General features: G+C 35.0%; 1 protein-coding gene across 1 annotated transcript in view; it reads right to left on the bottom strand.

Moving 5' to 3' along the window:
- Positions 1 to 25,346, bottom strand: part of TM9SF2 (transmembrane 9 superfamily protein member 2) — a 152,339-nt gene that overhangs the window by 109,022 nt on the left and 17,971 nt on the right. The window contains exons 3-6 of the mRNA XM_090413959.1: positions 16,295 to 16,388; positions 7,130 to 7,257; positions 807 to 936; positions 492 to 631 (exon numbers count right to left, since the gene is read on the bottom strand). Of these exons, the coding sequence (XP_090270085.1) occupies positions 492 to 631; positions 807 to 936; positions 7,130 to 7,257; positions 16,295 to 16,388 (492 nt within the window). The remainder of the gene's footprint in view (positions 1 to 491; positions 632 to 806; positions 937 to 7,129; positions 7,258 to 16,294; positions 16,389 to 25,346) is intronic.

The following is a 25,346-nucleotide window of genomic DNA, read 5'->3' as shown; positions in this document are numbered from 1 at the left end:
ATCAAGTAGGCCAAAATGACGTATTTATCAACAAGCGTCTATTTTGCTTATCCTGTTATAATTACGTAATAGTAAAATAGACGGGGTCGATAAAAAGTCAAGAAACTCTTGAAGGGGTCGACGGTCAAAGAAGTTTGGCGACCCCTGATCTAGGGCATTCTTTTCAAATGTCTCCATGAAAAAGTTAGCCAAGAGGGAGAAAAAAAGAGGGGAGCCTGTGGTTGTACCCTGAATTTGATAGTAGAATTTTCCTTGCCAAACAAAGCAACTCAAGTTTCGTAGCGAACTGAAACAGGGCTGAGATATCAGGAGGAAATTCTGCTTGAACTGAACAATTTTCACTTTATCATAGTCACTCTTGGTGGTCATCACTTGACAAAAAATATAGTGTAACTATGCCAAGTTACACTACATTTCAGATGAAATGTAGTGTAACTTGTCATCAGATGAAATGATAATGTATCATGAAATAGGTAAAGTACAAAATTTACCTCTTTGGAGTAACTTTAACACTTATTATGCGGCCTCCTTTGTCTTTAACTCCCCATGTTTCTTCTTTACCACTGTGAAAAGTGATCTTAAGTTCTACATGGTTGAAAATGTAAAATGTGTCTTTACTGTTGAAAGCATTCTAAAGGGAGACAACAATTATATATAAATGTTATAGATTTCATTAGCAGAAATTCATTAATTAGTATTACATTTGATTAAGGAAACAGCACATATTGGCATTAAATGTCAGAATACAAACAAAAGAGCAAATGAGAAAATAAGCTAAAACCAAGATACAAGTATCAAATACTCACATTTGTAATACATGCATCTTTAGGTATACCATTTGAGTTAACATAACAACCCATTGGAAATCCTGTCGAGCAAAATTTTTGCCTTCCTTCCACTTCATAGCACCAAGTTACTGGCATATTATCAACAATCCTATAAATCAAAGTCATTTCTCTACTTAATTATGCTATTCAATTTGATATCGCCTGCTAATAATATATTATTTTGTGAACATATAAAGAAATGAAAACTGATAAAATATACACCATTTAATGCTTTTGAATGTATATAATGCTTAGCATTATATACATTCAAAAGGAGGTGAGCTTTGCGATATGGGATACCAAGGCAATTAATGTGAAGTCATTAGTTTCTATATACAAGTAGCCTAGTTGTGAAGACACTTCACATGCAATAAAGGATTAAACCAACAACATAATTTTTTTGGCATCTTCAATTTATAGTATAACCAAGTGAAAAAGCTTTCAACATCTATCTCTGATCCAAAGTATTTTAATAATAAAGTGTGACACCTTTTCACTACTTGTATATGGGAAACATGACTTCTGCATTACTTCAACTTTGATATCTCTTCTAGGTCTCCCCCCCCCCCAATGAGACCTCAATAAAGATTGAAACTGGTCTGGGTAGTGGCCCTTCTCATGATGCTTAGCATGTCCAAAAGCAGGTGTACTTTGCATTAGGGGATACTTAAGCAATTAATGTGAAGTTATTAGCTTCTATATACAAAGCCTAGTTGTGAAGAAAACTTCATGTGCAAACTTTTGTTTGCTTACACTTGAATAAAACATTAAACCAAGAATATCATTTCTTGGCATCTTTAATATATAAAATATATTCCAATACTTAATGTAATGAAAGAAACTTTTAATGGTTTTTAACAGGAGATAAAACAGAAAGAACTATATCAAATTAGATTTTAAAATCTATATTTTATTTAAAAACACGATACAAAATTTTTCATTACAAAACATCAGAAGAACATGGTCCAAATTGTAACGTTACTAAAAATCTCCTGATTGTGATGGTATTTCTCTTAATGTGCTCAAGCTGACTCCTGCTCTGTGTTTGAACTTTTACCATCTCCCTCTCTACTGGTATTTATCTTGGAGTTTGGAAATTAGCTATATATTCAATCCAGTCTCACATTCCTAAAAAGGATGACAAATTTCCATTAAATCACAATCCAATTTCTTTTAATTTAATTATTTCTATTAACGAACTTCTATGCTACCTAGAAACCTCTCAGCTAATAAGCAACTGCCTGTATGGATTCTACCACTGTCAATCTGCAAATCTCTATGTCACCAAATACCACGGAAAAGTTTGGATACTCTCAAGTAGTTGTTCCTGATATCACTAAGGCATGTGATTGTGTTTGGTGGGTTGCCAGGCTTCCTCTTTGGATGCACATTACATGATAGTGGGTGGATATTTGTCCTCAAACCCTGCATTACTGACAGGATTCTTTCACACACTCCATTCCTTATCAACCTTCTCCTGCAAATCCAATTCACAGGTTTGATGATAGTACACTGCACCCCTCTTTCTCATTTGATAAACCATGCACTACACAAAATCAACAAAACTTCCAGAATGTCAACTTCTAAAACCCTACAATCTGATCGTCAAACTATTCTCGGATGGGTTCTGATGACCTCATGAATTTCAATGCTAGTAAAGCATACTCAAAATCTCTACAAAATTACACTAGCTTCCAAACTTTCTTGCCATTAACATATTACAAATACAGCCTCCTCCACTGAGATCTTTCTTTTGTTTCCTCTGAATAATCATTGACTATTCAGAAGTAGGATAATGTATTGAACAAAATATGAACCTCTATACATATCATAAATCCATCAAATCTGAATGACATTCAAGCACTATTTAGATTGTTCCAAAAGACAGCAGTAGAAGAAATGAAGAGAAAGAAAAATTTGTTTAGTGCATTTGAACTGTTAAGGAGTGTTGAATAACAGTTGCATGTTTTAACAAATTTAGATGAGAGTGGGTTAATTCAATTAATAGTGGTCATGGAAACATTCGTAGAAAATGCAAACATCAGAAATTAAAGGTTTGTGAAAGTGAGAGGAGAGAATTAGTGAGACAGGTAACTAAATCCAGCCTAACTGCCTTTTGTATTCAGTCAAGTATTGTTAGGGAGATCTTATGGGAACTATTAAATCTAAGAGCAACTCATGGAAATTTTTCTTTCTCTTCATTTCTTCTACTGCTGTCTTTTGGAACAATCTAAATAGTACTTGAATGTCATTAAAAAATGTTGGATTTCTCTCTCTCTCCCTCTCTCTCATATATTTATTTATTTTATGGTAATCTCATATAGAGGATATTCTAGAGATGGTGTATTTTAAATTTATCAACATAAATTTAAAATACACCTTGTGATCACATGAATGGTTCAAGTTTTCTAAGATCAACTCATGGCACCAACAGAAAGCAATTTCTAGCAAAAGTGACAAAAACAAGAGAATCTTCTCCAGGCTGCATGATATTTCAATATGAGGGTGGTCTGAAACGTTCTCAGCCTAATAATGAAAAAACGAATTTATAATTTCAAAATTATTTTTATTTTTCAACATAATCTCCCTTAAGACTAATACATTTATTCCAGCGATGCTTCAGTGCCATTATCCCGTCCCTGTAGTGGTTCTCAGTAAGATCTGCAAAATACCCCTCTACAGCTGCAATCACCTCTTGATTTGAAGAAAAAACGCTGACTAGCGAGGAAGAGTTCTAGTTTTGGGAAGAGATAGAAGTCAGAGGGAGCCAAATCTGAGGAATAGGGCGGATGTTCCAACACTTCATAGTGCCGATCCATTAATTTTCCCATTGCCAAAACACTTTTGTGAGCAGGTGCATTGTCCTGATGAAAGATGATTTTTTTCTTCTGCAAACTGGGTCTTTTCTCACGAATTTTTTCATATAGTCTGGTTAAAAGATCGTAATAATATTCCCCAGTTATTATTTTATCCTTTTCAAGATAATTAATAAACAAAATGTCTTTAGCATCCCAAAACACCGATGCCATGACCTTTCCCTGCTGATGGAACCGACTGTCTTCTTTGGCATGAACAACCGGCTTCTGTCCACTGTTTTGACTGCTGTTTGGATCCATAGTAAAAAATTGATGCGCAAAATTAGTTTTATTCTTATTAAAATGCTCCAAGTACTGTTCAAAGATTTTCATGCGAGTACGTTTTTGATCTGCTGTGAGCAAGCACAGCACCCATCTTGCACAAAGTTTTTTCATATGCAATTCTTCATGCAAACGATATCCTAGACGTTCTTTTGAAATGCCTATAGTCTCAGCAATTTCACACACTTTGACTTGCCAGTCATCCAATACCATATCATGCACTTGATCAATGATTTCTGGTGTTATACCTTTTGGATGTCCTTCACGTGGATCATCTTCAAGGCTGGAACAGCCACACTGGACAGCCCATTTCTTAATTGTCAAAAACGAAGGAGAAAAGTGTCCATAAACTTTTATGAACTTCAAATGAATTTCTTTTGGCATTAAACCTTCTTTTACAAAGAATTTTATAACCGCACGATACTCAATTTTATCCATTTCAAGGGATACAGACAACACTTTTGCTTCAGACAGCTGTATAAAACAAACTACTTGATAGAATGATTTGCAATTTCACATGGATGCTTATGACAGATGTACCAACTTGGAAAAAAGAAATCTTGCCAACAGCGTAGCCATCTATGGTCGAGGCCGAGAACTTTTCAGACTACCCTCGTAACTGCTTTGTCTTGCGTGATTAGAAATAAAAATTTTTCATCTGCTTTGGAATAAATATTTAGTGACAATACATATTTATAGTGGCAATGAATAAATATCGACAAAGTTTATCCATTGCAAAATTTGAGGTTTTTCATATCATACAAGTCAATTTGAGAATATATATACAAAATTAACAATCAAAAATTGACATGAAGTGAATGGATTGGGAAAACAGCCTGCTTGCAATGAGTCTTGAGACAATGGAGATGCAACTAATAACAATTAATAAGCAAATTCTCTTTTATGCAGTTAACACCTGGAATTGTTTATTTTTAATTATTTATAATAACCAAAATTTAATGCGCAAAATTTGTCCCCTAGCGAATGTATAACTCTGAGCATTTAAATAATAATAATAATAAAAGATTAATGTGGAGTTAAAGTGTTAACAGGAGGTTAGTAATAATGTAAACTTAATCATTGTAAGCACTATCAGAATACTCTATGCACACAATTGAAATTAAAGTCAATTTTATTGATAGGAAGCTATTAATAATATCAACTTAATTATGTAATGGTATTACAGTATTTGCATCCTTTCAGAGTATATACAGGTAATGGACAAATAAATGCAAACACTGAACTATTAGATTGCATTATCAGTAGTTGCAATGCAGCATGTATGATACACCAAACACAGATGGAGTTGATATGAAAATATACTCTGACATTCCTAGGGATGTGTATATAATGGCAAACAGAGGCCTGCCATCGTTTATTGCATTTTAGAATGGAATCCAGAGGAACTCAGTGACTTTGAAAGAGGCACGATTGTTGGAGCCAGCTTGGCAGGTGCACCTATGACCAGAACAGCTGAAATTGTATATGTTAGTTGAGGAACAGTCTCTTAGGTTATGTCAGCATGGCAGGTGACAGGACAAACACCATCAGCGAAATGCAATAGCGGATGAAAGTGTTAGTGCACTGCATCACAAGAAATAGGTGAACTACTCCTGAGCAATTGTGTGAAAAATTCAATACAGGTCACGAGAAACCTATTTCAACAAAAAATCTGCACCAGGAACTACACAGAGTGGGATACCATGGTGGGGTTGCCTTACACAAGTGTTTGATCACTCCCATCAACGCACATTGTCACATGAATCCAATGCCGCAAAGATTACAGGAAGTGGATTACACAACAGTGGAGGGATGTGATATGGCCACATTCACACTTTTTGCTGCAAATGGACAACTGTGTGGCATTTACCAGCCAGAGTGCTTGTTTCCAATTGTGAAAGGTTCTATAGTAGTCTGAGGTGGGTGCATTCTCATGGCATTGTTTGGGTTCACTTGTTGTACTGGAAGGCAAAGTGGATGCTACATGTTATCTTGAAGTCATAAGTGATCATCTTCATCCCACGTTAATACACTTTTCTCCTACACAGCCAGTCACGTTTCAACAGGATAATGCTTCCATTCATCAAGCAAATGTAATCACCCAGTGATTTGCGAAACATGATGGTGAGGTGTCCGGTCTGCCATGGCCATTCCAATCACCAGACTTAAATCCAAAAAAAAATTTATGGTACATTTTGGAATGAGCTCTCAGTATATAACCAAGGTATGCCTGTAATTGCAAAATAAACTGAAAATAGGATGAAACATATTACAGGAGACTTCAGCATATCTTAATCTGAATATATAAATTTTAAAATAAAGCAAAAGAAGTGTTGCTACAAATTTTATTGCAAGTTTAATCACAAACTTATTAAAGACATATTACAATAGTATATAATTCCTATTCATTCTTAATTTCTAAATGCACTGTTACTTTTTTTTCGTAAAATGTTTATTTACTCTTGTGAAATTTGCAAGTGGAGCTTTTAAGAATCTGTCAAATTCCAGTTGCAAATTTTCACAAGAATAAACATTTTATAAAAAAAATCAAAAGTGCATCTAGAAACTGTGAATGAATAGATATTATAGGCGATTGTAATATATGTCTTTAATAAGTTTTTGATTAAACTTTCAGTTGCATTACCATGAATGCAAATACAGTTCTCCAGAATTACTGTGTAGAATATGGAAGCACTGTGAAGAGTGAAACAGTTGCAAATATATAATCCTTTTAGAATAAAATCTTTGGGACTAACCTTCAGCCCTAAGGTTTGGATGGTTGTAGGTTAGTCCCAAAGATTTACCTCATTCAATTATAACTCAGAAAAGTGCCCAAACGGAGATGTGGTGATATGGCAAATGATCCTGAATTTAGTGAATAATCTGTGCCATAACAAATACTCAATTAACCTATCCATAATAAGCCAAGTTAAATATGCATTATATGATCAAATATTTTACCACAAAATAAGGATTTTGATTAAATATGTGCAGTAACTGAGCATTGCATATTTAATTAAATTCATATACAATTTATAACTATTATATACACACAATTATAGGATAAAAAATTTATATTCTTCCAAAATTAAGTTTCCACGTATTCTCATATTTTCTCTGAAAATATAATCAAAAAGTAAAATTTACCAATTCCATATCACTTACCAATGATGTTGGTAGTTTTTTAGCATTCCCTTCTTCAAAATATTAAGCTTTATTACATCTTCTTTATTCTTCATATCATACGTCTTTACACATAATTGGGCACATGCTACATTTCTTAAAAAACTTATCTGAAAGTTCAAATTTTTTTTTTATTATAGGTTGAGTTAATTTTTAAGAAATAATACAGTACTTTCAAAACATACATAAATCAAGTTAGGAAAGTACATATAACACTGCAAGCAGATTTATGAAATAAGACTTTGATACGGCCTCATTTACACTAATATGCGGTGATCTGGTCACCAGTGTCTCTTGAGAATGTTGAGGAGGTGAAGAGGATCCAAAGGAGAGTAACCAAGATAGGTCTATGGAATGTCCCATATGAAAATAGATTTCAAATTTGTGGATTCCAGAAGTTGGTTGACAGGCAGAAAAGGGATATGATAAAGACATTTAAGTTGCTTAAATGGCTTTCTAGATTGATACAGAGGAAAATTTTCAGCACTTGGTGTGAGAACTAGGGGTTATTCCTGGAAATCAAGTAAGAGAGAGAGAGAGAGAGAGAGAGAATGTGGTTAGTAAGGACGTGAAAATTAGATTTTTTGTTTGAAGAGTGGTGAATGATTGAAATAAGATGCCAGAGTCAGCTGTGAGCAGTGTCAGTGTATGAGTTCAAGGCCAGGTAAGGCCAAATGATCACTGAAATGTAAAGCGCCTCCCGTGATAAGTCCATGGATTCCAAGGAGACCTGCAAATAATACATACATACATCTTCAAGGCCCACCTTTCCTAATTGGGTTGTGGGGGCAACAGCTGCAAGAGGAACTTCCAATGGTCACGATCCTCTGCCACCAAGCTCAGGTGTTCTGGTGGGATTCCCAAACGTGTCCACCCAAGGTTTTGGATATAATCTATCCAGCGAGTCCTTGGCCTTCCACCCTCTGGCTTGGCAAAGAGGGCCTCTCTCTTGTGGCATTCTGACCAGGTGCCCGTACCAACGTAACTGTGATCTCTCAACATGGAGAAGCAATTGCAGAGCTTCTGACTCTGTCGAGTCTTGTCAGCCCCACAACCCCTTGAAGGAACCTCATTTCAGCTGCTTGGATTCGTGTCCGCATTCTTTCGGTCATTACCCAACTGCCATGACCATAGGTGAGAATGGGGACACAGACTGTATTGAAGACAGCCAGCTTTGCCTTCTGGCTTAACTCCCGCTTCAATACTACCGAACGACCAAGCTCCCGCAATATCGAGCTTGCTAAGCCAATTCGAGTATCTAGCTCTATGTCCCATTTTTCCTCATTCGTGAATATGGATCCAAGGTATTTAAACTTCTCCACCTGCTTCATTGGGACTCCACTTACATGTAGAGTGCACTAGGATGGTTGTCTTGAGACCATAAATGTTTCAGTTTTGGCCACACTGATCTTCATTCTGGCATCTGCACAAACAGCTACACACCTATCCAGGGTCCGCTGGAGGTCATCTGTGGAAGAGCTAAGCAGAACTAGGTCATCTGCGAAAAGCAGACGTCCAATGCTACATCTTCCAATTCTGATACACTCACTGCCTCGGCTGTGCCTATCAATCAAGTCCATAAATATTATGAAAAGGAGGGGTGACAGAACACACCCTTGGCGGAGGCCAATGGAGACCGTGAAAGGTTCAGACTTTGTGCTGTTTACCATGACACAAAACTGTGGGCATTCATACAGGGACTTGATGGCAGCTAATAGTTGGCCATCCACTCCATACTCCTGTACTGCTTGCCAAAGCTTATCCCGAGGAACCCGGTCATATGCCTTCTCCAAGTCCACAAAACATGTGTAGACATTCATGGCATATTCCCAAGATTTCTCAAAGACTTGCCTTAAAGTGAAGATTTGGTCAGTTGTGCTTCTACCAGGATGAAAGTCACGTTGTTCTTCCTGGAACTTTGACTCAACTATGCTCCTGCACCGTCTTTCCAAGCACCTAGCATACACTTTCCCAGGCAGGCTGAGCAGACAGATGCCACGATAGTTACTGCAATCCTTCTGGTCTCCCTTCTTGAAGACTGGTATTATTATGCCTGTCTGCCATTGCTTTGGTGCTCGCCCAGATATCCAAGAAGCCTGACACACTCGAGTCAGCCAGAGAACACCGTCTCAATTTAAGGCTTTTAGCATTTCGGGCCGAATTTCATCATTGCCAGCAGCCTTGCCCGATTTTAGATTTATTGCTAAATGGACCTCTTCTGCTGTGAGACTAGTCATTGCCCAGATCTGCACCTCTTGGATGTCCACAACTGCTTTCTCCTTTGGAGAAAGATTAGACTTATCCTATCTTATCTAGACTTTCTGCAAATAATAATAATAGTAAATAATAAACAAAATACAAGAATATTTTCCAAAGTATGAGATATATGTTCAATAAATATAATCAATACAGCAAGGGAGTGATTATAAGCAATAAATAAATAAATACAATAAATGCAAAATGTTATATTCAGGCAATAACAATCAGGGAAAAGAAGGAGTAGTTATAGTATTCCACACTAAATACGAGGCTAAACTTCTTGAATGGTAGGCAATATCAAGTAGAGTGATGTGGGCAAATATCAGTGGGGAACTCGACTTTATCTGTGTCTATGGTCCCACAGAAGGTTCCACTAAAGTAGAAGTGGAGAAATTTTTTGAGGCTTTCGACAAAGTAACTGACACAATGAAAAGGAAAAGTTGGTCCTTGTTGGAGATCTAAACAGTAGAGTAGGAAATGATTGTCAGACATACAGAAATATATTGGGAAATTTTGGAGAAAAGAGCAAAGCTAATAATAATGGCAAATACCTGTTGGATTTCTGCTCAGGACATGGATTGGTTATCATTAACACAATGTTCTAACATAAAAATGTGTGCAAATTCACATGAAGAGAAGAGGCAAGGAATAAGAAAAGTCTCATTGACTATGTTATTGTTGACAGTGATGTTTTCGCCCTGGTGCAGGACACCACAGTGTACAGAGGATTTGAAATTGGAAGTGATCACTATTTAGTCTTGAGCAGGATAAAATTGAATTTCATATCGAAAAGAAGAACATGTAAGAAAGTTTTAAAGCAAATAAAAGTTCAGCAGCTCTCAGATGTTAATAATAATGGCAAATACCTGGATTTCTGCTCAGGACATGGACTAGTTATTACTAACACCATGTTCCAACATGGTGTTAGTAATAACCTAATGTCCAATCCTCACCTTCTCATGGTGCACCCTGTTGGGTATCTACCTGGATACTGAACGAAAGATGGGCTGGCAATTTGGGATTCAGACGAAAAATTGTATTCTTATTGGCTTAAACCAGTATACAAAATGATGGTACAACATAACAAAATTTCATTCCGATTGGGGCATCGCTCGGTTAAACAAGGCCCTGTTGTTTTCGCCAGAGAACCAGGGCAAAGCACGAAAAGTCAGAACCAGGGCAAAGCACGAAAAGTCAGCTACTGGAACAAATCTGAAAGCACACCCCAACTCAACATCACCAGAGTTAAAGATCAGTACTATCAACATAAGAAGTCTGAAGGGCAAAGAAATGGAGCTACCTGAGGAATTAGATAAGTACCAGATTGACATAACAGGGGTGACTGAAACAAAAAAGACAAAAACTGGTGAGATCTTTCTGAGCAATAAATACAAAATGTTATATTCAGGCAATGACAATCAAGGAAAAGAAGGAGTAGCCATAGTATTCAACACAAAATATGAGGAGAATCTTCTTGAATGGCAGTCAGTCTCAAGCAGAGAGATGTGGGCAAATATCAGAATGGGGAATTGGACAATGAGACTTATTTGTGCCCATGGTCCCTTAGAAGAAGCGAAGGAATTTTTTGATGCTTTAGAGAAAGCAACTGACACAATGAAAAAGGAAAAGTTGGTCCTTGTTGGGGATCTAAATAGTAAGGTAGGAAATGATTGTGAGACATACAAAAATATTTTGGGAAAATTTGGAGAAAGAGCAAAGCTAATAATAATGGCAAATATCTGTTGGATTTCTGCTCAGGACATGGACTGGTTATTACTAACACCATGTTCCAACATAAAAATGTGCACAAATTCACATGGAGAGAAGAGGCTAGGAATAAGAAAAGTCTCATTGACTATGTTATTGTTGATAGTGATGTTTTCTCCCTGACACCAGAGTGTACAGAGGATTTGAAATTGGAAGTGATCACTATTTAGTCTTGAGCAGGATAAAATTGAATTTCATATCGAAAAGAAGAACGTGTAAAAAGTTTTAAAGCAAATAAAAGTTGAGCAGCTCTCAGATGTGAACTGTAGACTAAAACACACAAACATTATTCAAGAAAAAAAGAAAGAGTTTGAGAACAGGAAACAAACCTTGGAGATTCAGTGGCAAGCCCTGAAGAAAACATCGACTGATTCAACCAGACAGGTGTGTGATGAGGTTGTCTGCAAGGATAGAAAAATCAGAACTCCATGATGGGGACAGGAAGTTAAAGAGGTAATGAAGAAAAAGAAGAAAGCATATCAAATGTCCCTGGCAAATAAGGCAGACTATGTCTTAGAGAATACAGAGAACAAGGTAAGAAAGCTAAACCCTTTTTTTAACTAGCTAAATAAAAGTTATGGGAAGACTTAGGTAAGAACATAAAGGTGGCAAAATATTCTGGAGGCTGTTGAAGAAGCTTAGAAATGGAGGAAAGTGCTGTAAAAGGAATTAAAGATCATAAAGGTGAAAACCTGAGAAAAAGATATCCTTGATGTATGGAGTAATTATTATTATTATTATCTGAGACCTCCAGGGAGTCAAGGATTGATCGAGAGAGGCTATAAATCACCCATACCTTCCCTTAAAATTCATTCACACTAGATGTACTCACTACCCCTAAATGCAAAATTGGAGACTTTACTCCTTTCTTGACTGTGAACAGACTCAACTTCCATGGATTTAAATATAAAAGTATTTGAAGTATTTATTTTTGAAGTAATTTAAAAAAATTACTTCGAAAAATTGCTAAATGAAACAAGCAGTGATGCACATTGGTATAAACCACTCAGCAGGCATGCAATCAGGAATGCATATCCATACTTGAAGTTGAAAAAGCCATCAAAAGCCTGAAATGTGGAAAGGCAGTGGGGGTTGACAATATCCGAGTCTTGCAGTGGCTGCGTGCATAGCACGGGCCTAGACAGAGAGATGGATTCCAGATGACCAGAGTAGAGCTCTCATAGTAGCCATATATAAAAAGGGAAATAAAACTGAATGTGAGAATTAGAGGTATTTCCCTAGTGAGTGTTCCTGGTAAAATTTATGCATATAAGATTTTACTTGAGAAACAGTTGAGAAGGATTGTAGAAGGGAATCTTGGTGAAGAACAAGCTGGATCAGGCAAAATAGAGAATATCAGGATCAGATTTTAACTTTACAACTGATAGTTGAGAAATCATGGTAATATAAGAAAGTTCTGTATTTAAGTTTTGCAGACCTGCAAAAGGCATATAAGCTATTCAAAACACTACAATTATATGGTATCAATTGGGCTTTATATCAAACAATACTTAGTCTTTATTTGAGTTGTAAGTCAGCAGTCAGAATTGAAGGAAGTACAGGAAGATGGTTTTATGTCACACAAGAATGAACATTATCCCCTCTGTTATTATCTATACGGATCACATTATGAAGGAAAGCGGTATTAAATCTGATATCAAAATTGGAGATGTTTATGCAGCCAATGTTATACTTTTAAAGAAATCCAGTACTAGTCTGCAAGATTCCCTGACTATGAAAATCAGCAGACACTGAAAATAGGCAGAAACATTGAAAATATCAACTGCATTGTGAATTTGAGTGAAAGGAATATAGAACAAGTAAAACATTTCAGCTACTTGGGTACAATTTTTAGTGAAGATGATAAATTAAATATGGAAATAGACAACAGAATCAACACGGCTGGTAAGCAGGAAGTCAACTGAATGAATTTATATGGAATAAGAGAGAAATTAGTCAAAAAGTGTTTGGGTTTGAAAACTGCCTTGTATACAGTTAATTTAGTGTATACAAGGCAGTTTTCAAACCAATTTTAACTTATGGATCTGAGAGATGGGTCAGAAATGAAACACTTGACCAAAGACTAGAGAACACAGATATGAGAATCTTGAGAAAGATTAGAGGCATGAATGGCAATATCATGTTAAAAACGAGGAAATTAGGAAAGAACTTGACATTGTTAGCATTCAGAATGTGTTAACAGAGCTAATCTCAGGTGGTATGGTCAACTTAAACAGAAAGGAAGAGGAAAGATTAGCAAAACCAGTGCGTCTCTGCCAGGTTGCTAAGAAAAAGACCCCAGAGGAAGACAAGATATAGGTGAATTAATGTAGTAAAAAGTGCCTTAGAAGACAGAAATATAAGATCTGATAATGTTGCAGTCTTGATAAATAACAGACTGATTTGGAGGAAAATTTTGATAGGAAGTTATTAATGATGTAAGTTTTTCATATAGTACTATCCTGTACACTCCTTGGGGTACATGTCAGGAATGTTATGATGAAGTCATTAAAATCACTAGCAAGTGATTTTAATGACTGTACAAAAGATACTGTACTGCATGTGTTATTAATACAGTATAGTTATTTGCATCACTGACAGAGAAAAATTAAAATTATTTGAGAATTTTAAGACCCCAGAAAAAATATAAATGTGCTTTACTAGTTTAGTTGGTCAGGTTATGTGCTCAAATATCACTGTAGCATGAATGTTTGTGAATATATTCAGGTGACAGATTTTCATTGGCCAGAAAGACTGCCACCCTACTTATTAGAAGCCTGAAGGGATTGGAGAAAAAATGCCACATAAAGGGTTGACCTAGAACCACTCAGATAGATAACATTAGTAAATGGACTAATTCTTTGTTCTCTAAGATCTCTTGGGATCTTAACTATTCTCTTTACAGTGCCCCAGCAGTTTACATAGACTATAGGTGAAGAAGATATATAAATAGCAATTTTCAATAAATATCATCCAACAAGTGTATGATTATTAATATCAGTCCAAATAATTCTGCTATGTCTTTCCAATAAAAACGATCTGATGGAAACCAAAATTTATACTAATGAACATTGTCTTTCTAAGTCCCAAATTTTATTAGATTCCAACCTGTCAGAATGGAGTTGAGTTATTAAGCTTAGTAAGAACTAAGTTTAATATTTTCTATTTCATTAACAGGTTTAACACTCGTTTCTTTAAAGATGTGGTCCATATATATTATAAATCACAGTAAAGATAATGTACAAATCACTCACTGCCTTACATCTGGTTTAACAACAAATCATCTTATATGGTCTTTATGAGTGAGATATAAGTATCAATCTCTATATAAGGTTCCACTTATATCCGTACTTATATCCTTACATCCGTACAGCATGCAAGGTGCCTTAATTGGCACCTTGCATGCTGATCAGACATCAACCAAAACTTTTTTATTAGACTCCCATGACTTTTTTTTAACCATGTCATAAGGCAATAATATGGTTCTGACAATATCTGCCTGGCCTAGCTTGTTTTCACTAATTTCTCTTTTGTTTTAAAGGATTTTCCTTAGCCTTTTCTTAAGTATACTTGCATAAATCTTTCATGGAATATTTAGTAAGGGATTTCTTTCTCATTCTCCCATTCAGGTTTATTTCCATTTTCATAATCACACATTTTATCCATTTTTCTAACTGTCAGCTGGCATTTGATTCTGAGTTATGCAATGTAGCCAGTGTAAAACATATCTATATTAAAGTATTTCAGATTTTTTAATGACTTTCTACTTATACTCAGGGCTGCATTCTACCTAGATAGGTACTAGTAATGACTAGTTCAGATCCTGAGCAGAAAAAACACTTATCATTATTAACACACTCATTTCTTCAAATTTTTCCCAAAAACAATTTTATGTCTGGGATTATTTCTAACGACTCAAAAATTTTCTTTTTCTTCCTAATTAAATTTTCAGTGGGATCATATGCACAAATAAGTCACATTGTTCAATTTTTTATTTTGAATAACTGGTAATTAGTTTACGGAATTAACAACGCATATAAAGTATATTAATTAAAGGCAACTTTAATGAATAACTTCTATATTTCGGCAACGTCACATTGCCATCTTCAGGATCTTTTATTTTGAAATTGATAAGTATCTGCATTTTTCTTCTTGAAATTGAATTCTTCCCAAGAAGTTTGTGTTAATCTTTAGTGCTTAACATAGTTACTTCATTAAGTAGTCATGTTCATTAAGTTTATTACATTTAAAACTTCATTAAGTTTCAAATGTAATGTACTAAACAATTTAAAATCACTTTATCTATTACCAAAGGTAGGCTAATTTTAAACTGTCAGTTCATAATAGCAAAGGAATCATGTAACAAATCTTTATATAAAATGCTAATTTCATATTCAACTAACAAAAATCCCAGTCTTTTCAGGTTTCTAACTCAGATTTCTTTTTTTTTTAAATTATAAAAATAGTTTTCGAGCATGAGGATTCTTGAAGAATTAATTTCTTGTTTCTCAAATTAGATAAAATAGTGAACCCAACCATTTTTTTTAATTAAAATCCATAGATATATTATAAAAAATATTTTTACATATTTTAATATTAAAATATATGTAGTTATTACAATTTTTATATTATAAAAATTTCAATGACTACAATGTTGCATACAAAACCCAATGGTAAAGCATATGTAAAGACAGTATTCTAGCAATAGCAAAATCTCAAGCCACAAAAATTTCAATCTCAAGAGCTATTGTTTTGCTAACAATTCTTTCAGTTTTGAAGAAATAAAAAACCAAAGTTTGGGTTGTTTTAGTAATATAAAAAAATTAATTTTGATCTAACTTTGCTTAACAAAAATAGCAAATGTTATACAGAAGGATTAATTTACTCAGAGTATTATTTACCAATTATAATCACCATGCCAACCCTGTACCTAACAAATAATGTTTTCCCATTTCTGGAATTTTGATTCAATATACCATGTTAAAAGGAAAACTATGTAATAAATTTCACACAGGAAATAGTAAAATGAAGAGAGTTTAATATACTAACATTCTCACAGTAAAATAAAGGAATATGATTCATACTAGGAAGAATAAAATGAGGGAAAGTTAATATACTAACATTATATGGTGAAGGCCTGATTCTTTCTCCAAAAACAACTTGCCCTAAGTTCTCAACAGGTGACTCTTCTATCCCATCTCCACAGAAATCAAAGCTGCAATTAAAAGAGAAAGGAAGCTATAAAATTTCTCATAAAAACACCTGTAAATTTCACCTATCATCTGGCTCTGCCAGTATATAGAACCTGAAGTTTTTTTTTTTCACTTGGTCATAAATTAAATTAGACTCGCCAAGAAATTATATTCTTGTTTCGATCTTTAATGAAGTCTCTTTAATGAATATAAATTCTTGGGAGCCACATAAGAATATAATTTCAGTGGGAGCCACATGAAAAATGATACTAAGGTTGAAGTACTGCAGAAGTCATATTTTCCATATAGAAGTAGTGAAAAGTGTAATACCACATTATGAAAATACTCTAGTTAGAACTAGTTGTAGAAAGTTTTTTCACTTTGTTATAACTTAAATTATAAAACTTATAATTAAGCAACTTTACTAAAGTTGCTATGAAATTATATTTTTGTTTGTAAGCAAACAGAACCTCATATACTTTTATATAATGCACAGATTCATTTCTATCTAGGTGAAAAAATGCATGAATATTCAAGAGATGTATGAAGTCTAGACTCTTAGAAAACATGAATTATTTATTGACAAATAAATGAACAAATTATGAAATTTATCTGCAAACTCGTTCTCACTTTAAACATGAATTATTTGTAAAATTTAGTAAAGATTAACCTTTTCACTGCTGAGAAAATAAAAGCTGGCCAAACACTCTCCTTGTTTACTTATTTTCTTTTATGATTGAAATTTAAAGAATACCATGAAAATCTTTAGGCTATTTGTTTTTAATTCAAGGTTAACCATAACTGTTATACTTATAAATTATGTTTTATTAAAAATCACATCGGTATTAGAACATACTAATAAATAGGTTAGAGAAGTTATTGTTCCCCTTTAGAAGACTTTAATAAGGCCACATCTGGGATAACAAAATCTTGTTGAACAGATCTGTTCAATTGGATTTCGTGAGGATGAAGTGATGGAGAGGATCCAAAGGCAAAATACAGAAGATTGCAGTAGATCTATGGAATGCTCCCTATGAGAATATGTTGAAGGTCTCTGGGTTTCAAAAACTAGTTGACAAGCAGAAAAGAGGAGACATGATAGTAGCATATAAGTTATTAAAAGGAATTTATAAGATTGACATGGAAGACTATTTTTTTTTTTCAACAGATGGCAGGAAGGGAAAGAATGAGGAGTCACCCATGGAAATTGTCTAAGAATCTGGTTAGCAAGAGTGTTAGAGTTTTTGCTTGGAGGGTGGTGAGTTGGCAGAATGACAGATCTCTTGTGACGTCTTCTGGCTCCATGGAGATACCTATATAATAATAATAGGTTTGAACACACATTCCAGTATCTAGTGGGATTTTTATTTTTGGTGCAGGAAGCAGTATGGTTGGAAAGTGTCTTCCTTTTGATCTGCAGGATTGGTCACCAGGTGAGGCACATCCTATTTTACTGGTTGTTCTCAGTATACAGAAGTTTTGAAAATTTTCTCTTATGGGAGTTCGTTAGAAATTTCAAATACTGGTCCCTGTTTTTTTTTGTATGATATCTGAGAATTTAGTGCACAATGTGAAAACCAAACTTTCTGTACAACTACAAAAGGCTTTATGCAAATATTCAGCAGAATTATTCATCGTATTTAACCTGTTAACTGCTCCTGACCATCAATTGCTCTTGTTATTCTTGCTGTATTTTATTAATACATAACAGGGCTTCATTATTGGCTGGCTAAAATCATGGTTTTTCATTCCTGATGGCATCAGGCAATTTTTGTGACTTGTGGTCAAAGTACACACTTCTGGTTATTTTTGTTATCCCTGGGAGGACACAGCCATGTGACACATCAGAGGATATGTTTCTGCTACGTGCAAAAGTACTACTAACATTTTCCTCCAGACAGCAGATCAAGACATAGAAATATTGGAGTTGAACTGAAATATATTCATAATAGATGGTCCTACATGCCCACAAAATTCAAACTTGTTTAAAAGTTGTTTCTGCATTTTCTAGATACTTTAATCACACATCTTCCCAATGGCAACCTTTCATTTTCAGAAAATCCATATACTACTAGATATATAAACAAACTCTCCCATCATCCTCCCCTCAACATGATATTATTAAAACCCTTGTCAACAAAGCCTCCAACCTCTGTTCCACATAGACTTCCCTCACAACTGAACTTTATTCTCCAGAATGGGCTACAATGCCTAAAAGATTAACAAATCAGTTAATCCTCCCATCTCCCTTGACATAAAAATTACAATAATGCTATTATCATTCCCTATATCCAGGACACACAAAAAAAGTGAGAACTTCAAAGAAACAATCTCTGCACCACTTTCAAACCTCCTTTTAAGCTAGTTGTCCTTACTTGTCTGCTCTCCTAAGGATCCACTCCTTCCCATCTCCAGTCCAGGTGCTTACAAGGTTCCATGATCTTGCAACTTATCATATGAAGGTCAAACTGGGAGATTTTTTTTTGATAACACAAGAAATAGATTTGCTGCCATGATTATGGCCACCCAAGGCTTGTTAACCATACTTTGTATACCTTGCTCTAAATCAGATTAAAAAAAAAAAAAAAACTATTATGCTTGCCTGCAGTATACTTGAAAGACTTTTTCAGAACCAGTGACAGATTTAAAAAACTAGCCCAATCTAATCATCTGTTGCCATCAACAAAAGACAAACTATCACCTCTATCATTAGCTGGTGTTTACCAGATACCTTGTGAATGTAATCTAACATATTTCGGGCAGAAGCAGGTTTAAATATGAACGCCCTTTCAAAGAAAGTTGCGAAGCCCTTTTATATAGGCCAAATCTGAATCAGAACGATTGTCTCTCTCCCCCAAAAGGTTGGAAGATTCTTATTTTATGTAACCATCAGAAATAGTTTTTAATAATATTATTTATTAATGTCTAGAATGCGGCAAGTTTTTAATTGGTAAGCTACCGAATGCTCTTTGTATCTTGTATTCCCGTTTCTTTGATTTGCTTGTTTCTACACACTGTTGATATACTGTTATTTTCAGTACGAAATATCTGTACTTACATTTCATTAAAGTTAATACTGTTTATCATGTAATTTATAGTTTATAGCTAAATCTAAATAAATATGGTGGTGTTAAAGTTCCCAAGATTTGGGAAACATCAATTCTTAAACCTCCTGTTTAACAGCAATGACTAGCCAACAGCACCCACAGAGGGTGCTGCTGATTGGACTTTAGTCTTCTAGTCGAACTTCACTTGTTGTGCTATGTATTATTACAATTTTAATATTATCAATATTAAATATTTTAATTGTATCCCTGATGCTGTCTCTGTGTCGAAGACAAAATGTAGGAACAATTAAACTTGCATTTAATTATTTTTCTATGCTGTATTTATTCCATTAAACCTAACTATGAGTAAAATATTTTTGCTACAATAGAATGCAAACATCAGTCATCTAATCACAACCAGAATATTTTATAACATCAAGCTACTAATTTTGTCTAAAAACACCATCAAATATACATGTGTGACTAATCCTACCTCATAAATATCATGTTGCTAAATAGGACCACCAATGGACAGGTTGCCTTTGCTTGTCCAGCCTGTCTTCCATGGTGTGGATTATTTTCCACACAAAAGGAGCTCCACCACCACCACCCTACTTACCGAAGATCTCATGTGGCTAATGCACCGTTTGGTCTCCAGAAAAGAAAAAAAAAAGGGGGGGGGGATTCTACCAAATATACTTAGACCTAAAATTTTCCCATTTCAAGGGCACAGCAGTAGAATGGTTTTGTAGGCCAACTGCCAAATAGTACCTAGGTATGAACCTGACAGTAATAAGTTAGGATGCTTCCCAATCAGTTGGTGTATAATTCTACTGCCACAGACTAACTTGTTACCATCTGGTTCAGGACCTAGATTGGCTGAGAGAGTGCCTCCCACATATTCCCCTCCAGGCACAGTATGACAAGTAAACTCAGTTGTTAAGAGATGTTTGTGTTTTAGTAATCTGATTGCCTTTTATAATAAAGCAACAAGAGCAGCTGATGAGAGAAAGGCATATGCTGCTTTTTTCTGTTGTTGTTGGATTTTACAAAGCATTTGAGAGAGTGTCACATAAGCTGACATTTAAGTTCAGCATGTGGGTTTAAATATCAGGTTAGTGAATTAGATTGGGGATTGACTTTATGATAGATATCAGTTTTGTATGAAGAAGCGGTATCAGGGAAGCAGAAGGTTACACATGGGATCTCACAGGACTCACTACCCAGACCTGTATTGTTTAACCTTATATCAATGACATTATCAATAAATTTCAAGAGGATGTTCAATTGTTTGCAGATGATGTAAAGTTAGAAAGGGTTAGTAGTAATAATGCAAATGTGGTAACCTTTCAGAAGGATTTGAATAAGCTGGATGGATGGGCAAATCAGTGGGAGTATGAGTTTAATTCAACTAAATGTAAAGTCTTGAAATTTGGAATACAATGATGGAAGGCTTCATATGCTGGAAGAACACTAAACTGGAGGAAGTGGAAGAAGCAAGGAACCGTGGGGGTGATGACTGATATAAACTTGAAGTTCAGGGGACATATTGCAGAAATGGTGAAGGTAGCACAGAGGATTGTTGCAATGCTGAGAAGAACATTGATGAGCAAAGATAGAAAAGCAGTGATTCCACTGTATTAAGTCCTGATCGGATCACACCTGAACTGCTGTGCTCAGATTTGGTTCCCAGGATTTGAAAAGGATAAAATGAGTGTACAATGCAAGTTATGAGCACAGACTGAAGGAATGTGGACTGCAAAGTTTGAAAGATAGAAGTAGGAGAGATAATATGACTGAAACATTTAAACTGCTGAGAGGTAGTTACAGGGTTGACACTAGGGAATTCTTTTGTATAGTAGAACAAGGGCAAGGAAAGAGTATAAGAACTGGCCCTGGAAGTTGTAAAAGGAAGTCACGAGTAAGAATGTAGGGAATGGTTTTTTCTTTGCATGGAGGGCAGGTGACTGTGACTGACCCCCCCCCTCCGGCCTGGATTTACAGAATGACAAAAGGAAGATACATAAACCAAGCACAAAAGTGGCACCTACAACTGAGAGTATTATATTATTATACTTAATTTATCTAAGAGCTGTCTGATTAATGGCCATGCTTTCTCCCATGTTCAAAACTCTGTGCACTTGAAATTTTGCTTTAAAGACCAAGCTTTCAAAGATATACATCAGGCATGGGCAACCTTTCCTAGTTTGGGGGGCAAATTATCATTCTATCTCCGAATCAAAGACCAAATTATTAAATAAAATAAATTAATATTAAATGAATTAAAACAAGTTGCTACTTCATATTTCATTTATTTATAATATAATGCTTTGGTATAAAGCGCTACATAAATTTTATAATATAATGAACGACATAATCTAATGTGAAGATTGGCCTTGTACTTCAACTACAATATCAATATTGACATTAATAACACTTAAGGATAATCGCATAGAATTTTCTAGGTTTTCGTCCGTTATGTATTTCATCCTCGAAAAAACTGTTCACACATATATGTGCTGCCAAAAAGACAAATGATTTTTCTTGAAAAGGCACGTAATTCGTATATTTTTCTTCCACCAAATAAAATTTATATAAATCTGTCAAGGCAATGTTGTTAAATTGTGATTTTAGCACTAAATCCACATGAAGCTCAATAAGTTTACCTGTAAGTTTTCTGGCACATTATTTACATCAGCATCCATCAGATGACAAATACCTGTTGGATTTGTGCTCAGAACATGGGCTGGTTATTACTAACACCATGTTCCAACATAAAAATGTGCACAAATTCACATGGAGAGAAGAGGAAAGGAATAAGAAAAGTCTCATTTGACTTTTCTTATTCCTTATTGTTTATAGTGATGTTTTTCCACTGGTGCAGGACACCAGAGTTTACAGAGGATTTGAAATTGGAAGTGATCACTATTAAGTCTTGAGCAGGATAAAATTGAATTTCATATTGAAAAGAATAACATGTAAGAAAGTTTTAAATCGAATAAAAGTTGAGCGGCTCTCAGATGTGAACTATAGACTAAAATACACAAAGATTATTGAAGAAAAAATGGAAGAGTTTGAGAACAGGAACCAAACCTTGGAGATTCAGTGGCAAGCCTTGAAGAAAACCCTGATTGATTCAACTAGAGAAGCATGTGGTGAGGTTGTCTGCAAGGATGGAAAAATCAGAACTCCATTGTGGACACAGGAACTTAAAGAGGCAGTGAAGGAAAAGAAGAAAGCATATCAAAAGTTCCTGGCAAATAAGTCAGCTTGTGCTCTTAGAGAATATAGAAACAAATGTAAGAAAGCGAAATACTGTGTAAAACTAGCTAAACAAAAGTCATGGGAGGACTTTGACAAGAACATAGAAAATAAATATCAAGAACGTGGTAAGATATTCTGGAGGTTGTTGAAGAAGCTTAAAAATGGAGAAAAGAGTGCTGTAAAAGAAATTAGAGATGATAAAGGTGACATGACAGGAGAAAAAGATATCCTTGAAGTATGAAGTAATTACTTCAAAAAATTGCTAAACGAAACAAGCAGTGATAGCACAGTGTTTAAAAACACTCAACCAGCATACAGACAAGAATACATATCCATACTTGAAGTAGAAAAAGCTATCAAAGGCTTAACATGTGGAAAGGCAGCAGGAGTAGATGATATTCGACCAGAAATGCTGAAGTATGGTGGTATAAAAGTCTTACAGTGGCTGCACTGTATAGTTCAGAAAGCCTGGACAGAGGGACGAATTCCTGATGATTGGAGTAGAGCTCTCATAGTACCCATATATAAAAAGGGAAATAAAACTGAATGTGAGAATTACAGAGGTATTTCCCTACTGAGTGTTCCCAGCAAGATCTATGCAAGTATACTTGAGAAACGATTGAGAAGAATTGTGGAAGAAAAGCTTGGTGAAGAACAAGCTGGATTCAAGTCAAATAGAGCTTGTCAGGATCAGATCTTCACTTTATGACAAATAGTTGAGAAAGCATGGGAATATAACAAAGATCTGTATTTAAGTTTTGTCGATCTTGAAAAGGCATATGACAAGGTGCCAAGAGTATGGTCACTTAAACAGAATGGGCGAGGAAAGATTAGCAAAACAAGCATTCTCTGCCAGGTTAGCAGGAAAACGACCCAGAGGAAGACCAAGAAATAGGTGAATTGATATGGTACAAAGTGCCTTAGACCAGCATTTCCCAAACTGTGGGCCACGGCCCCCTTGGGGGCCATAGGCTTTGTTGAGGGGGGCTGTCAGATAATGAAAACAAATTTAAAATGTTTTAAGACTAAGTAGATTTTTTTATTTTTAAAGAAAGGTATTTAACTTTTATTATTTATTATTTCTTTTTTTGTTATTTTTTATATTTTAATGGGAAAATTCACACATTGGTGTTGGTTTACAGACTTTGCTTCCTGCGTATTTCGGCGCTTAATGAATATTAGTAAATATTGATTATTCATATGTTTCATTTCAAAGCAGTGGTTAATTGTATTTACTTCGAATGCTCTCCAGGGAAGCTCCAAATCTTAATGTCCCTTTCATCACGCGTTCGTAATCAGGGACTGTTGATATTGACTTTATATCCATATCAAAACTCGTTTTATATTATTACTGTCATCCGGGCTAGTTTTCTGTTACCAATAAAAGTTTCGCATATACTTCACACATGAAAAAAAGCTTAAACAAGTTCATGTGAGGGGATAGTAACTTGCAGTGGGCCCTCCCTAACAGCCACTATACTGCAGAGGCAATAAAAACAAGTACTTTTATTATGCCAGTGAATAAGGTATGAGGAGTCTGTGTAATATATTTCTCAACAAATCGTGCAATTAGAGACAACTGGGATAAAAACACACTAATTAATGAATCGCATGTCCCCTCATACAGAAACTATGCTGTATAGACTGAAACAAAACCATATGTTGCATGGTCAAACACAGTATCTAACTAAAAACTATTGTTATTAATTAGATGTGTGCGAGTTCGATTTCCCAAGGCAGCAATAAAATTCAACCGAACATGTTAAAATTCGTAAAAGTGTTAAAACTAAGTAATATATATATGAATGTTATGGCAGTTTCACATATGGAATTCGGTTGAAGAGAGTTAGCATTTCAACTGAATTGTCAGCTATGCTTTTATCTTTCAGTTGCGCGATCTTTTGTTAATACCGCACCAATCATATGCACGTTTTAATAACCTGCCTTTGCTGTCTGTTTCGCGTTAGGCTTAATTACCGTAAAGGGAGAAAAGTCACAAAAGAGAAAAATGTTCCTGGTCCGGGGATTCCCTTATTCAGGTAATATTCACTAATTTCATGTTATCAGTCTGTGGTGTGCCAGTATCGGTAAGTGGTGATATTATTTGATCTATTCTACGTTAAAAAATTTAACCCCGAGATGGATAAGTGGCTGATAAAAAATAAAAAAAAATCCCACGAACAATCAGAAGAAGCAAAGACAGACTCAAAAAAAAAAAAAAAAAAAGACAAATGAATATTCTCAAACTCTTTTTTCTTTTCAGGACATATTATACTTGCAACATCCAGCAGACATTCTTTGATAAATTCTCCTTCACCAAATAACTTAGAATGCTTAGCGATTTTTTTGCTTACCACAATGCTGTGGCGCTGCGTTCTTTGCTTGTTGAACATTTGCTGCTGGGTATCCAAGTTCTTCTTCAACTTCTGTATTTCATCTTTTCATAGTTGTCCATCAATTTTTGGGTGATCCACTTGTTTTGAAGTAAAGTGTCTCTTCAAGTTGTATTCTTTGTTGACGGATACAGATTCATTGCACAGCAAACATACAGGCAAACCTTTATTCAGAATAAAATAATAATCCTCCGTCCAGTTGTCTTGAAATTGACAATTCTCTGCATTTACTTTTCTTTTTTTTGCAATAACCCCTGACATTGTCCCAAATTTATAA

This window comes from Typopeltis vanoorti, chromosome 24, assembly GCF_054136105.1.
Source record: "Typopeltis vanoorti isolate ZY-2024b chromosome 24, IOZ_Tvanoo_1.0, whole genome shotgun sequence".
Taxonomy (NCBI): domain Eukaryota; kingdom Metazoa; phylum Arthropoda; class Arachnida; order Uropygi; family Thelyphonidae; genus Typopeltis; species Typopeltis vanoorti.
The sequence above is the reverse complement of the archived record's forward strand: the minus strand, read 5'-3'. Positions and strand labels throughout refer to the sequence as shown.